This window comes from Talpa occidentalis, unplaced genomic scaffold (assembly GCF_014898055.3).
Source record: "Talpa occidentalis isolate TD23 unplaced genomic scaffold, MPIMG_talOcc4v2.1 talOcc4.9, whole genome shotgun sequence".
Lineage (NCBI taxonomy): Eukaryota > Metazoa > Chordata > Mammalia > Eulipotyphla > Talpidae > Talpa > Talpa occidentalis.
In genome coordinates, this window is record NW_023605305.1 from 101,212,299 (window position 1) to 101,226,975 (window position 14,677).

General features: G+C 34.9%; 1 protein-coding gene across 2 annotated transcripts in view; it reads left to right on the forward strand.

Moving 5' to 3' along the window:
• Positions 1-14,677, forward strand: part of SLC30A7 (solute carrier family 30 member 7) — a 64,766-nt gene that overhangs the window by 4,865 nt on the left and 45,224 nt on the right. Inside the window, exons 3-5 of one of the 2 annotated variants that reach the window (XM_037501460.2) lie at positions 8,647-8,760; positions 12,074-12,161; positions 12,822-12,948. In XM_037501460.2, coding sequence (XP_037357357.1) covers positions 8,647-8,760; positions 12,074-12,161; positions 12,822-12,948 — 329 coding nt within the window. Of the gene's footprint in view, positions 1-8,646; positions 8,761-11,089; positions 11,428-12,073; positions 12,162-12,821; positions 12,949-14,677 lie in introns of those variants that run through there. The other variant, XM_037501461.2, reaches the window with a different exon arrangement.

Here is a 14,677-nt window from a genome sequence, read left to right on the forward strand (position 1 = left end):
TTTGGGGGAGAACATAATTCAGCCCATAACAGTGTCTTACTAAATGTTTATATAGATCTATAAATCAGTAAATATTTTTATTTATATTTATTTAGAAAGAATATCCAGCCTTCTGCAATTAATTTATAGTCATTTAAAAATAAACCTATTAAATAGGAAGACTAATATATTTACTGAAATTGACTTTTACTTTGGTTGTGAAATTCCGTAAAGTCAAGACACAATAATGGAAACAGGATGGGCAAAAACTCCATTTGTCAGAAATTATACAACGATACAACCATAACATTTTATCAGAATAGGGAGTTTTCTTAAACCAAAATTTAAAAATTACCATCTTGATTTTTCTTATCATCACATAGAAAACAAAATCATAAATAATGGCTTTTTCAGAGGTTTTATAACTGCAGAGCTATTCTTCAAATGTGTCTCTCATACCTCAAAATATAATAAATTTGGATTATTATTTTCACTGTTAAAAGTTATTAAGGTCCAGGTGTTTTATGGACTTTCATGGTTTTATGGTGAGCTAATTATGCCAGGAGAAATCTTAACAAATTTAGAGAGTTTGATCAATAACAGGACTGTTATTTTGTCCTCAAGTATTAATTTTCTCATTTAGTCTTTTCATTTATTCACTCATTCTCATTCTGCCTTAAGTGTCTGATGAGTATAGTTAGTACTTAAGCTGTCTTATGCAGCTATATTTGAATAAAACATACAGGGTTATTTATTTATTATGATAAAATTTAAGACATTTTTCTGCAATATGTTAATGATTTGAGAGAGATTTATGTTATTGTACCTTTTTATGGGAGTGAATAATGTGTTTCACTTCACTTTCTAATTTTATAGTTACTGTAAATTGTGAGGAAATTTAAATTGGAATGGAATTTAAGTGGAAAATAACTCCTTTTCTAGTGCTTTTTCTACTTAGCAGAGCAACGATTTTGAATTTTAGTTTGTAACACTTAACATTTGTGAACATTCCTGTAATTAAGTGTTACAGGTCATGCTGAGAACACCAGAGAGTACAAGATATTAGTAATAGTATATTGACTTATTAATAATAAGAGTATTGATGTGGCTGGCACTGTGATAAGTGTTTCATATATATCAACTAAGTTATTATAAATTATGGTACCTTATACTATTACGCTCTGGAAGTGATGGCTAATTGAGGTACAGAGTAGTTAAGCAACTTGATAATCACAAAACCAGTAAATGAGAATTAACTGGGCTTTCAACCCAGATACTCTGACTTCAGAGGTAATTCTTTTAACCATTCTGATAAATACTGAGCTGCTGATGTGTTTGTTTTCAGACCATTTTTACTGACCCATCTTCACATTCACTGATTTCTTTGTTCAGTTGTGTCCTGTCTATTGATAAATCAATTGGAAGAATTCTTTGTCACTGATGCTTTGTGTTTTGTTTTTCTTTTGTTTGTTTTTGGCATTTCCAGTTAATCTTTTATATATATATCCCATTTCTCTCCTGAAATTCCTCATTGATTCATGCATTTTGTCACCTTTTCCATATATCCTTTAACATATTGTAGTATAGTTCCCATACCTAGATCAATATCTTGGTCTGAGTCTGTTGGCTGCTTTATCTCTTTATAATAAATTATTTTTCCACCTGTTTTTTAAAATTTTTGATCAAAGGCTGGTCATTGTGAGTAAAAACAATATATTGAGGTAATAATACTTATGACTAGAAAGAGGCATGCCTCATGTCTGGCCATTAGTTGCTCAGGCTTTTGTCTTTTCCATATGCAGTCTGTAGGGTAAGTGAAAATTGTCAGGATTTTCCACCCTCCTGCCATTAGCGTTCTTGATAGACCTCTGCGGTCCTACATGTGTGCCTGATGGCAGACACCTGGACTAGGGTGTGGGCATGCATAGGTGGGCACACCTGGGCTGAGAGACTGGGCCTATAAGGGCGATGTCATGAGGACTCCAGCAGTAGTGGCAGCAGTGGTAGCAGAGAAACAGAGACCACAAGAGAACTCAGAGAACCCAGAAAGAGTGAGGATTCACCAGGGGCTGGGAGGTCTGCCAGCCTCCTGGCCCTGTGGTCCCCCTGCCTGCCGTGTACCTGGTTACCGCACTACAAATGGTGGAAAAAGCTCAATAAAAGCCTGAGAACGCCACTGAGGGCTCCAGGACTCTGCTTTACCTGTCTGCCCGGATCTTAGAGATCCTGCTCTGTGCCTTGCTTGCACTACAGTGTGTCACAGAAGCTCTTTTTTCCTCGAGTAGAGCACCCTTGTCCCTTCCCCAACTGTTGCCCCCCAAACTGTAGATTGGTATTGCTTGTTACTCAACGCTAGCTGGGTTTGTAGTGAGGGCTGTTCTTTAACTAGACTCACACTCAATCTTAGGTAAGTGCTTTGAGCCTGGATCTTGAGAATCAGGCTTCCCACCCCCCCAACATTTTACCCCTCCTTTCATAACAACCAAACTCTGCGTGAATGTGTCGATGGTCTTGGATGAGAGTGAGTTTCTTGCTCCTTCACTAGTGGTAGCAAAATATCTACCTCATGTTGATGCAGAAGCCTATCCCCAGTGAAATTTCCTAGTCCTCCATGTGTGGCTTTTTTTTTTTTTAAGTGTTTAGCATGTATCTTTAACTTATCACAAATAATATGTCATTTCATGTATCTTATAAGAATCCTACAATGATATACTTCTGTTTCCTCCTGTCTTTTGTGCTAATGTGATACTTTTCACTTTGACTTGTTATTAATTTCATAATATAGCATTCCTATTTTTGCTTTATATCAGAGGTTAGCTAACTTTTGCACTAAATAGTAGAAAGTAAATATTTTGGATTTTAAGGACTATACCACCTCTCACAGCTTTGCCATTTGCTGATGTAGCACAGAAGTAGCCATAAACAGCTCATAAATAAATGAGCATAACTATGTTCCAACAGAGCTTTATTATAAGAGACAGTGATCCAGGTTTGGCATGTATAGGCCTGGTTTCCCAAGTCCTGCCTTAAACAGTAAATTATCTTTTTTTTAAATATTGATAGCTTTATTTAGATATAGTCACATACCATAAAATTCACCCATTTGAAGTATACACTTGATTGACTTTTAGTATAATCAGATTTGTAAAAGCATCACAACAAATTTACACTGTTGTTACCCCAGAAGGAAACCTTACTACCCCTACTTATCATCCTCTAATTCCCTCATCCCTTGCTAAAGGGTATTTCAGTGCTACCAATTCTAGGTAACTGTGTATCTTTCTACATCTGTTGTTTTTCTTATTCTGGGCATTTCATATAAATGAAGTCATATAGTATATGATGCTTTGTGACTGGTTTCTTTCACTTAGCATAATGTTTTTAGGGTCATCTATGTTCTATGTGTATCAATATTTCATTTCTTTTTATTGCCAAATAATAATCCAGTAGTATGTGAGGGTTCTGGTTTATTCACATCTTTACCAACACTTGTTTTCTTTTTAGTATAGCCACTATAGTGGGTATGAAGTTGTTTCTCATTGTGGTTTTGATTTGCTTGTCCCTACAATGCAGCTAATGATGTTGAGTATCTTTTCATGTGGGTAAGAAACTTCTATTCAGATCATTTATTCATTTTAAAATTAACTGAAGTTTTAAGAGTTCTTCGTATATTCTGGATATAAGCCTTTATCAGATAGATGATTAACTGGTATTTTCTCCCATGTCCACATTGTCTTTTTACATTTTTACAAGTGCACTTTGAGGCACAAAAGTTTTAAAATTTCCTTGATATCCAGTCTGTGTTACCTGTTTTTTCTTTTATTGATGGGCTTTTGGTGTCATATAAAAGAAGGCACTGGCTAGTCCAAGATTGTGAATATTTTATCTGTGTTTAGGTCTTTGATCCGTTTTGAGTTAACTTTTATGTGTGGTATGAAATAAAATTTCTAAATAAATTTTTACATGTGGATATCCAGTTGTATCAACACATTTTGTTGAAAACATTATTTTTTTTTTTCACCATTGAACTGTATTAGTATCATACCCTTGTCAAAAATCAGCTGAACACAAATGTGAAGATTTATTTTTGGACTCTAATTTCTATTTCATTGAGCTGTATGGTTATCCTTGTGCCAGGACCACATTATTTTTATTACTGTAGCTTTGTAATATGTTTTGAAATCAGGAAGTGTGAGTCCTCCAGCTTCATTCCCCCACCCCCATATTGTTTTAACTCTTTTGTATACCTTGCTTTTTCATATGAGTCTCAAGATTAGCTTGTCAATTTCTCCATCATCTGGGGTTTTGCTAGGGAGTAAGTTGAATTTGTTGATCAATTGGGAAGTATTCCCAGTATTTTCTTTCCCATAAAATGAACATCTTTTCATTTATTTAGGTTTTCTTTAATTTCTTTCAACAATATTTAGTAGTTTACAGAGTATAAGTTTTACATTTTTGTTAAGTATATTTCTAAATACTTTATTCTTTATAAAGTCATCGTAAATTGAAATAGTGTTTTAATTCATTTTGTTCACCACTACTGTACAAGAATACAGTTCATTTTTTTATGTTGATCTTGTATTCTGCAACCTTCCCAAACTCATTTATTAGTTCTAATAGTTTCTGTAGAGTCTTAAGATTTTTTACAGACCAAGTCATGTCGTTTCCAAATCGAAATCATTTTACTCCATCCCTTCCAGTCTGGGTGTCTTTTTTTTCATTTCTTGCCTTGTTAGATCATCTAGTACAATGTTAAGTAGACATGGCAAGAGTGAACATCCTAATTTGGTATCTGATCTTAGAGAAAAACAATCAGTCTTTAAGCAGTAATGGTGTTAAGTCTTTTGAGTGCTTTTATCATAAAGAAATATCAAATCTTGTTGAGTACTTTTCTCTATTGGGATGATTATGTGGTTCTTGTCCTTTTTCCATTGATATATGATATTGATTGGTTGTGGTGTATAGGAAATTTCTGTGTATTTGAAAAATATATTAATTTATAGTTTCTTGTGATTTCTTTTTCTGATTTTGGTATCAAGTAATACTGACATTATAAACGATTTGGGAAAGATTCCTTCATTCTGTTTTTTGGAAGAGTTTGTACAGAATTGATACCCAATGTTTTTTATTTGGTAAAATTTGCCAGCATAGCAATCTGGGTCTTCTTTGTTGGAAGTTTTAAAATGAATTCAAAATCTGTTGGCTTTTAATAAACTGTATTACTTTTTGTCAGTTTGGCTAGATTATTTCTAGGAATCTCTCGTATTTCCTCTGAATTATCTAATTGGTTGGCATATAGTTTTTCACAATATTTCCTTATAATCCCTTTTATTTCTGCAAGGCCAATAATAAATTCCTTCTTTCTGGGCCTCCCCAGTGGTGTGGTGGGTTGAGCACAGCGCTGTGAAGCTGTCCGCAGCCCCTGCAGCGCCTGTTGGATTCGATTCCGGCCGGCTGGGAGAAACCCACATGGGGCGGCAGACCTCTCCTGCCTCGCCTGCTGCCCCCCCTCAGCAGTGTTTTTGGTCCGTCTGCCTATTCTGTTCCCCACTCTGTCTGTGGTGAATCCTCTTACCCTCCCGCACATCTGGCCTGTACCCCAGTTCTTGTATAAATAAATAAATCTTGAAAAAAAAAAAATAGGGCTTCCCTGGTGGTGCACTGGTTAAAGACAGCACTATCAAGCTACTGCCAGCAACTACAGCGTGAGTTTGATCCCCTGCCGGCCAAGAAGCAACCCACATGGCACAACAGACCTCTCCTGTCTCGCCTGCTGATCCCCTCAGCAGTGTCGTCGGTCCGTCTGCCTGTTCTATTCTCCACTCTATCTGTGGTGAATCCTCTCATCTCTCTCACCTCTGGCTTACACCCCAGTTCTTGTATGCATAAATAAATAAATATTTTTTAAAAATAAATAAATTCCTTCTTTCATTCTTGATTTTCATAATTTGAGTCTTTTTTCTTGGTCATTCTAGTTAAGGGTTGTTAATTGTTGGTAATTTCAAAGACCCCCCCTTTTGGTTTGTATTTTTTCCTACTTTACTATTCTCACTTATCTTTTAAAGATATTAAAAGTAAAAAAAAAAATTCTTTTATATTTATCCAGATTTATCCTTTTTTTGAAGATTTATTTATTTACCTATGCATACAAGAACTAGAGTACAGGCCAGAGGTGTGGGGGGTGAGAGGATTCACCAGAGACAGAGTGGGGAACAGAACAGGCAGAGTGATTGAAATGCACTGCTGAGGGGAGCAGCGGACAAGTCAGGAGAGGTCTGCTGCACCATGTGGGTAGCTCCCTGGCCAGCTGGGGGCTCGAGCTTGTGCTGCAGTGGCTGTGGACAGCTTCATAGGTGGCGTCTTAACCCCTTGTGCCACCAGGGAGACCCCATATTTATCATTTTTGGTGATTTTTTTAATACAAATCTAAATGTTCATCTGATATCATATTCTTTTTTTTATATAATGTAGATTTTTTTAAAGATTTATTTATTTATTTATACTAGTACTGGGTACAGTCAGAAGCGCGGGAGGGTGAGAGAATTCACCAGAGCCAGAGCAGGGAACAGAACGGGCAGACTGACGAAATACACTGCCGAGGGGAGCAGTGAGCATGACGGGAGAGGTCTGTCACGCCATGTGGGACCCTCGCTGGTGGCTGGGGATCGAACCGGTGCTGCAGAGGCTGCAGGAAACTTCACAGCCCAGCGCTCAACCGCTGCGCCACCAGGGGAGGCCCTGATATCATATTCTGATTTGAACAACTTACTCTTTAGCTTAGGTTTTTTTGGCAATAAATTCTCTCAGCCTTGGTTGTCTGAAAAGTTTTTATTTTGCCTCTGTTTCTGAAATGTATTTTGCTGAATTTTAGTTTGACACTTTTTTTCTTTCAGTAATTAAAGACATGCTCCATTACATTCTGGCTTAAGTAGTTTCTGATAAAAATTATGCTGTATGATTAATAGTTCTTATCCAATTTTTCTTTTTTCCTGTTTTCAGGTTTTCTTTCTCTTTGATAGTCAGCAATTTGTAGAGTATTGTGGGGAGTTTTTCATCCTGCCTGGGATTCATTAAGCCTTTTGATTTGTGATTCATATTCTTGCATTACTTTTAAAAAATTTAGCATATTCTCTTTAACTACATTTTTACCCTGTTCTTCTCCATAACTGAGAATCCAAATATATGTATTTTAGTCTTTGTGATAATCTGACAAGTTTTTAATGTTTTGTTCTGTGTTTTGCATTCTTTTTTCTCTTTGTTTTACTTTGGATAATTTCTTTTGACCTGACTGATTCTTTCTGTGTACTGTCCATTCAGAAACCCATGTATGTTGTTCTTTGTTTTCAATATTGTGTTTATTAAAACATTTTAATATATATTTGGTTCTTTTATAATTTCTATCTTTATAGTTTCTATCTTTGTGAAAAGACCCTATTTACTCATGAATTTTTCCAAGCTTTATACCACACCCTTTAATCAAATTTGTTTCAAAGTCCCTCTCTGATAGTTCTAATCTTCAACCATTTCTGGTTCGGATTTTGTTAACTGCTTTAGCTCTTGACAGTGCTTTTTTTTTTTTTTTTTTTAGATCTTGTTATGAGTGTTATAAATACTACTGAGTGCTAGACGTGTTTAAAAGAAAATAAACACCAAGGTTAATAGCACAGGCCTAACCCGCCCCCCTTTTTACCCTCCATGTGAAAGTAGAACATTGCTTTTTGTATGATTGGTGGATTACTTCTTGGGTGTGGGAATGCTCAAAAAATGATCCATATAAATTAATTGTAATAATATTCCCAAACCCAAAAACTAACCTATCTAATCAAGCAAACAGTAATGTTTTTCTACTTTTGGTTAGCAGGGAGAAGTTGTATTTATGTCAAGAAAAGTGCATATCTGTTTTTGTCAGGTTATTAGTTGGGGAGACAGGGGTTTGAACCTATCTGGTCAGTGGTTGAACAGATTTTGTTTTGTTAGCACAAATTCATTGCAACATGCCACTTGAATTTTTTTTTTAGTAATTCCTGCACCTTGTGATTAATGTGGGATTTGGAATCCTAAAGGATTTTTTTTCTGTGTTCTCACTACACACTCAGCTTTCAGTAAGCCCTGCACACCTGCCCCATAAGGGAATCTTTGTACTCTTGCTCAGCTCTTAGCTGTAGATTGCTATTGTTCTTTAATCAAGGTTTTGGAGGAGGAGGAGGTGGAGGAGGGAGAGGAGAGGGTATTTAATTCTTCTCTTACAGGTTTAGTATTAGGCAGGTTCTTTATACCTGAGTACCAGACTGGGTATTACTAATGTTGCTGTCCCTTCCATCATGCCTCCCAGCAGCCTTGTGTCAAAAGAAGGAGCTAGAGTCCTGGTTCTGTTCTAACAACAGATGACCTTTGCTTTGAAAGACCCTAAGTCCGAGCTCACTTCAGCCTTGCTGCCAGTAGCAGATTTTTTTTTTTCTCTCTAAGTGGCAGCTGGGCTTTTCCTTGGGCAAAAGGTGTGAGGATATTTCAAAAATTATCCTTAATATCTTTCTATGTATGTATATCATTGTTGTTTCTCTAAAAGATTAGTTCCTATGAGCAGAGGCTGAATCTTAGATTTTGAAAGGATGACTGCTTACTATTTGGTTATTATTATAATGTGCCGATGTGTCTGTTCTTTTCCAGCTTAGGCTTGATTTCCGACTCTTTTCACATGTTTTTCGATAGCACTGCCATTTTGGCTGGATTGGCAGCATCTGTTATTTCAAAATGGAGAGATAATGATGCTTTCTCTTATGGGTAAGACTTTTAAAAACCCTTTTTATTGAAGTATAAGAAACATAGAAAAATACACAAATCTCAAATCTCACAGATTGAACTCAGTTGTATAACTTGAACCTTTAAACTCTCCTCATGCCTCCTTAGAGTTCCTTCATACTCATCTCCCTAAGGCTATTCACTTTCCTAACTCTGTGCATTAATTAGTTTTGAACAGTATATAATTTGAATCTGTAGTATGCACTTTTTTTTGCATCTGAATTCTTTTGCTTTGAGGTAGAGCATCTTGATTTTACCAAAGATTTTTACTTAGATTGTTATTACCTAGGGGAATTCCTCAATTCTTAACTACTTTTTTTTTTTTTCCAAGAAGAAAGAGAAAATGTTTCAGCATATAAAAATGGTTATATTTCTTTTTCTTCTTTGAGGGGATATTTTACTATTAATTTATTTTAAATGATCTCTCCTAATGGTTTTATATCATCCTCTTCAGCTCTGCTGTTACATAAAATATTTCTCATAGTCTTTCTGAATTTGATCAACCAAATATTTGGAGAGTGTTTTTTATGCTGAACTAGATTGCAAAATCTGTTCTTAATTCTGAGTCAAGTACCCTTAAAAGCAACTTTTAGTTTTTACCACCTCTGATTGGGGGAAGCAATGGATTTTCTATTATTTGATTTACTTTGCCTGAACATTTTTTATTCTGAGCTCATAGAATATTTTCCAGTGTAATTGTATTAATGCGTAAGTGACACTCAGGACCTTTCTCCAGCCCACACTCTCTTTTTCCCTCTCTTCCTCTCCTGCTTACTTGTTGCTTCTTCCCCTCTTTTTATCCTCCCTTTCCTCTGTCTGCCTCTCCTGTGTGCTCTCTCATTCATTCTGTTCTTCCTCTGTTTCCTCGTCTCTGACTCTTGATCCATCCTCAAATTCATCTCCTCCTTATCCCTCCTGAACTCCCCTCCCCTCTAACTTGTTATTTCTTTCTGGATACTTGGGCTCATAATCTTTCTCCCTGCCTCTGTGTTTTACTTTCTCCTCTCCCTCTTCCTCCCTTCCTCACATCTTTTCTCTTATTCTTTCTTTTCTCCTGCTAGCTTCCTCTCCTCGTTTCCACTGCTTCTCTCAGGCGCTTTCTTTTTCTTCTCTCCTCTCCCATGATGTCTTCAGGTCTAGTTCCCTTTTCTCTCCCTTAACCAGTCTCTCTCTTTTCTCCTCCTACTGATTCTCTTTCCCTGAGCTCTCCCTTACACACAGTCTCTTAGGCCCCCTCTTTCTCTTTTTTTGCTCATCTCTCACCCCTTCCTCTTTTCTCTCTAGCCGTGCTTTTGTCTTGAGCAAGCACACACACTCTTTATTTTACACATGCTCTTGTGCTCTTCAGCTATGTATTTAGGGCCCAGTGTGAGTCAAATACTTTGCTAGTTCTGATGATATGAAGATGAATAATACATGACTTCTGCCTTGGAGGAACTTGTGGTTTAATGGCGAAACAGTTCTGTAGAAATGCCACAATTAGGCTAAGACTAGGGATAGTCTGAAAAAAACCTCAGTTCTTTATGTTAATTATAACAGACTGACTGCAAAAGAGGAAATAATATGTGGAATCTGAGCGTCATCAAAGATTTTTACAGATTTCTTTATATAAAATTCATCTTTGTGTCTTGTCATAGTCCTATTTTTGAAATAGCAATGCCAGCATGAAAGGTAATGGAGATTCAGTAGGTAGGTAGATGTGTATGTTGGTACTTACGTACACATGTGCATCTACTCCTCCCCTTACAGATTTCAGATACCATCATGCTTATTAGGCAATAATACATTCATGAATTATATATTTTAATTCCAAGCTGTTCAAGTCAACATGGTCATTTCTTAAGGCAAATATATCTAGTTTCACAAGTTGTTTATTTTAAAGGGAAACCAAGTTTGAGCAAATATATTAAGTTTAGTTAAATTACTTTAGTCCAACAATTAATCAGAATTTATGAAGCAGCCAGTAAGCTAAGGCATTAGGGACCAAAAAAATGACTGAAAAACATCCCTGCCTTTGATCTGGAAAAGTAATGGAACTTAAAGACAAAGTCTTTCAATCAAATATTAGCTGTGTGACTAGGAGAGTGGGTTAAAAGATAGTGCTTTTTATTTGGTGGGGCAGAATAATATGCTGATTAACTACATAAATTCTTAAGCGTGGATTTAGGAAAGCAAGTTGTGAATTCTTTGACTAGTGACCTTTTTTCTCTTGAATAACAACTATATGTTTTGGCAAATAATGTTATTAATTTATTTGCATTGTTAGAAGGTAGAAATATGCTTTATTTCTGAGTATAGATGGTATGTTAGAATGTTCTTGATAGGACAAACTCCAACATAAAGAGACAGAATATATTTTAAAGAGATAGTTTTCTTTACACTAAAAATTGCATTATTTAGAAGTTGACATTGAAAGCTAGAAAAAGCAGTATTTTTGATGTTCCTCTCACATTGTTTAAGCACCAGAGTGATTAACTTCTGTCAGCACCCTTTGAATAACGTTTGAACATGTAAAACTACCAAGTTAAAGTTGTTTCTGATGACTTTAACTAAACCAAATATGCCTCATGGAAAAATAAAATCTCTCCCCAATGCTTCACACACAGGTAGGAAGCAGAAAGCTTCAGAAGTCCATGGAGAAAAAGACAGGTATTTTAAAAAATAGTTTAATAAGAGTTCTGTGAAGCTATAAATGATTCTAAAATAGGTAATTGAGAAGTTTTTGCTAAGTTTATTAATTTTATAGAAAGCGTGATAGAAATATAAATCTCAAGTTGTTTCTGGGATCATTCAGAAATAATTTTATTTTCCTTCAGATCAAAGCTACACTTTCAACGTATGTGAAAGCTAAAAGGTACAAAGTAGAAAACAAGGAGTTTTTAGAAGAGGATTAAGTTATAAAAACCCTTTTCAAGCTCTTTTCTTCATCTTTTATCTGTGGATCCCTTCCTTCCCTTGCCCATTGTCTGATCTTATTCTTCCTTCTCCAGTGGCAACTTGAGATTTACATTTCTGTGAAGGTTCTTTCTAAACCTACTTACTCTAAGAAGGCCTTTTGATTGGCCTGTAGAAATCTATGCATTTTATGGCATTCTGCTATTAAACATAATTCGTAATAATTAAATTTCATTTCCTCACTTCTGCAACAAACATACAACATACTGTGTTATAAATACTGGGACTTTGCTGGCCACTTATAACTATTTATATAATGTAGCTTACAATCTGAACATATGTAAATTTATATTGGATTTTTGAGAAATAATAATTAGTTGTTTACTTTGCTCTTCTTTAGGTATGTTAGAGCGGAAGTTCTGGCTGGCTTTGTCAATGGCCTATTTTTGATCTTCACTGCTTTTTTTATTTTCTCAGAAGGAGTTGAGGTATAGTAGATAATGACCAGAATCAGTAAATTGCATTCCTGTGTGAAAATGTTTATTAACTAAAGATACATGTTTAGAGTTGTTTTTCACACTGTCATTAAGTGTTTATTGAGGGCAGTCTTGGATGAGATAAAATATTGTGTGTACAGGGAAAGCTTACAAAATTGTTGAACAAATTAAATATATGTGAAACTACTGGAAACTGAAAACAAGTAAGAGTGCTTTATAAACTGTGAATGAAGTGTTGACACTTTGAAAAGTAAAGATACAATCTGGGTAGTGAGGTTCCTTGGGAGGAATTCTTAAAATAGAAACTGAGAGTTTTGTCAATGAATCTTTAATATTTGGTTTTTTAAAAAAAAAAAGGAAAGAGAAAATTTAAAGAGTGAGGAACTTAAAATGAATGACAGTATTTTAAGATAACAAGGAAGGAGTAGTTTTAGATAAAAATGTATGCTTTCAAATTTTTATATTTTAAAACAGTAATTGTTACCTTTTCTACAGTATCTAAGCACTGATTTATTTCTATAAACTGTTGTGGCAAATATTTTTGGAATGCTTTTAATTCTGAAAGTGAACAGTTTGTAAAAGTACATTTTGTTTTTACCAGTAGATCAATCAGAAATAATATCAATGCTATTTGTATTATGTGTTTTCTAGAGAGCATTAGCCCCTCCAGATGTGCACCATGAGAGACTGCTTCTTGTTTCAGTGCTTGGGTTTGTGGTAAACCTAGTAGGAATATTTGTTTTCAAGCATGGAGGTCATGGACATTCTCATGGCTCTGGTATGATGGTTAGAACCCTTTGTTTTTTTTTTTTTTTTCATTTTCTCATTTCCATCATAATTATTCGCTTTTGAAGATCTATTGATAATTTTAAAGTTAAATTCTATTTTGATTTTTAAGAACAAAAGTAAATATGTTAATATGCTCAATGTCTCCTGAATCATCCCTCCCATATCTCCTCTCAGTGCCTTCTTGAGTTATATATGTTATCTCTTTGGTGTGGATCCTTCCAGACAGCTATAGCTCATCTGTTTAGCATAATACCATTTCTATAAAACAGCTAAATAAACATCAAAACACAAAGCAAATCTTAGTCAATTTTAAATTAATAATTGCACTGATAATTTTCTAACGAGGAGCTGTCCTTAAATGTGGTGGTTAAACTATACTCATTTAGGTCTGCAATCCATTTTGAGTCAATTTTTATGTATGTTGTGAGGTATGGGTCCAATATCAGTTTCTTCTTGTGTGTAGATATTTCAGTTTTTTAGTCCCAATTGTTAAAAAGCTTTTTCCCAATGAATTGTCTTGGCATCCTTGTGAACAATCAATTGACAATAACTGGAAGTTTATTTCCAAACTCTCAGTTCTGTTTTATTGTTCTGTATGTCTATCCTTAAGCCAGTACTGTGCTGTCTTGATTAAAGTAACTGGAGGAAGGTTTGAAATCAAAATTGGAATTCTCCCAACTTTTTTTTTCTTAAGTTTGTTTTAGTTATTCTCTGTCATTTTTTGTATTTCCATATAAAATTTAGGATCATCTGATCAGCTGGAATTTGCTTGGGAACTGAGTTGAATTTGGAGATCAGTTTTGGAAGTATTATTTTAAGACTGTCAGTTCTTCTGACCCATTAACATAGGATGTTTTTCATTTATTTATAGCTTCTTTAACTTCTTTCAACAATGTATTATAGTTATTAGTGTACACATATCACTGTTTTGTTAACTTTATGCCTAGACTATTTTTGGCTGCTGTAATAAATAGGATTGTTTTCTTTGTTTCATTTTTGGATTGCTTGTTGCTAGTACATAGGGACACAATTTATTTTGGTATAGTCATCTTGTGTCTTGCCACATTGCTAAAATTGTTCCTTATTCTACTATGTTTTTTCATGGATTCTTTAGAATTTTAATGGAAGTGAGAGTAGATATTCTTGTCCTTTTCCAGATTTTAAGATGTAAGTATTCAGATGTTCTTATTTAAATATGATGTTAGCTGGGTTAGCTATGGGGGTTTTCTAAATGCTGTATATCAGATTGAGGAAGTTTTCTGATCCTAGCTCACTGGGCATTCTTACCATAAAAGGATAGTAGATTTTGTAGATGACTTATTTTTTCTTCAATGATCAATTTTGATCATCTTTTATTCTATTAATATAGTATATTGTTTAATTTTCAGATGCTAAAATGCCTTTACATTCTGAGGATAAATCCCATTTAGCCAAGGTTTATGATCCTTTTTCTATATTGCTGGGTTTACTTTACTAGTATTGCATTGTGAAGACATTTTTGTCTGTATTATTAGGTAATATTGGTCTCTAGTTTTCTTTTGATATCTTTAGTTACAGTTGGTATTCGGGTAATACTGGCCTTATATAATGACTTGGGAAATGTCCCCATCTATTTTTTAGCTTGGGGTTGGGGGAATTACTGGTACTAATTACTGGTACTCTTAAAATGCTAATTACTGGTACTCTTAAAATGTTTGATAGAATTCTCTAGTGAAGTC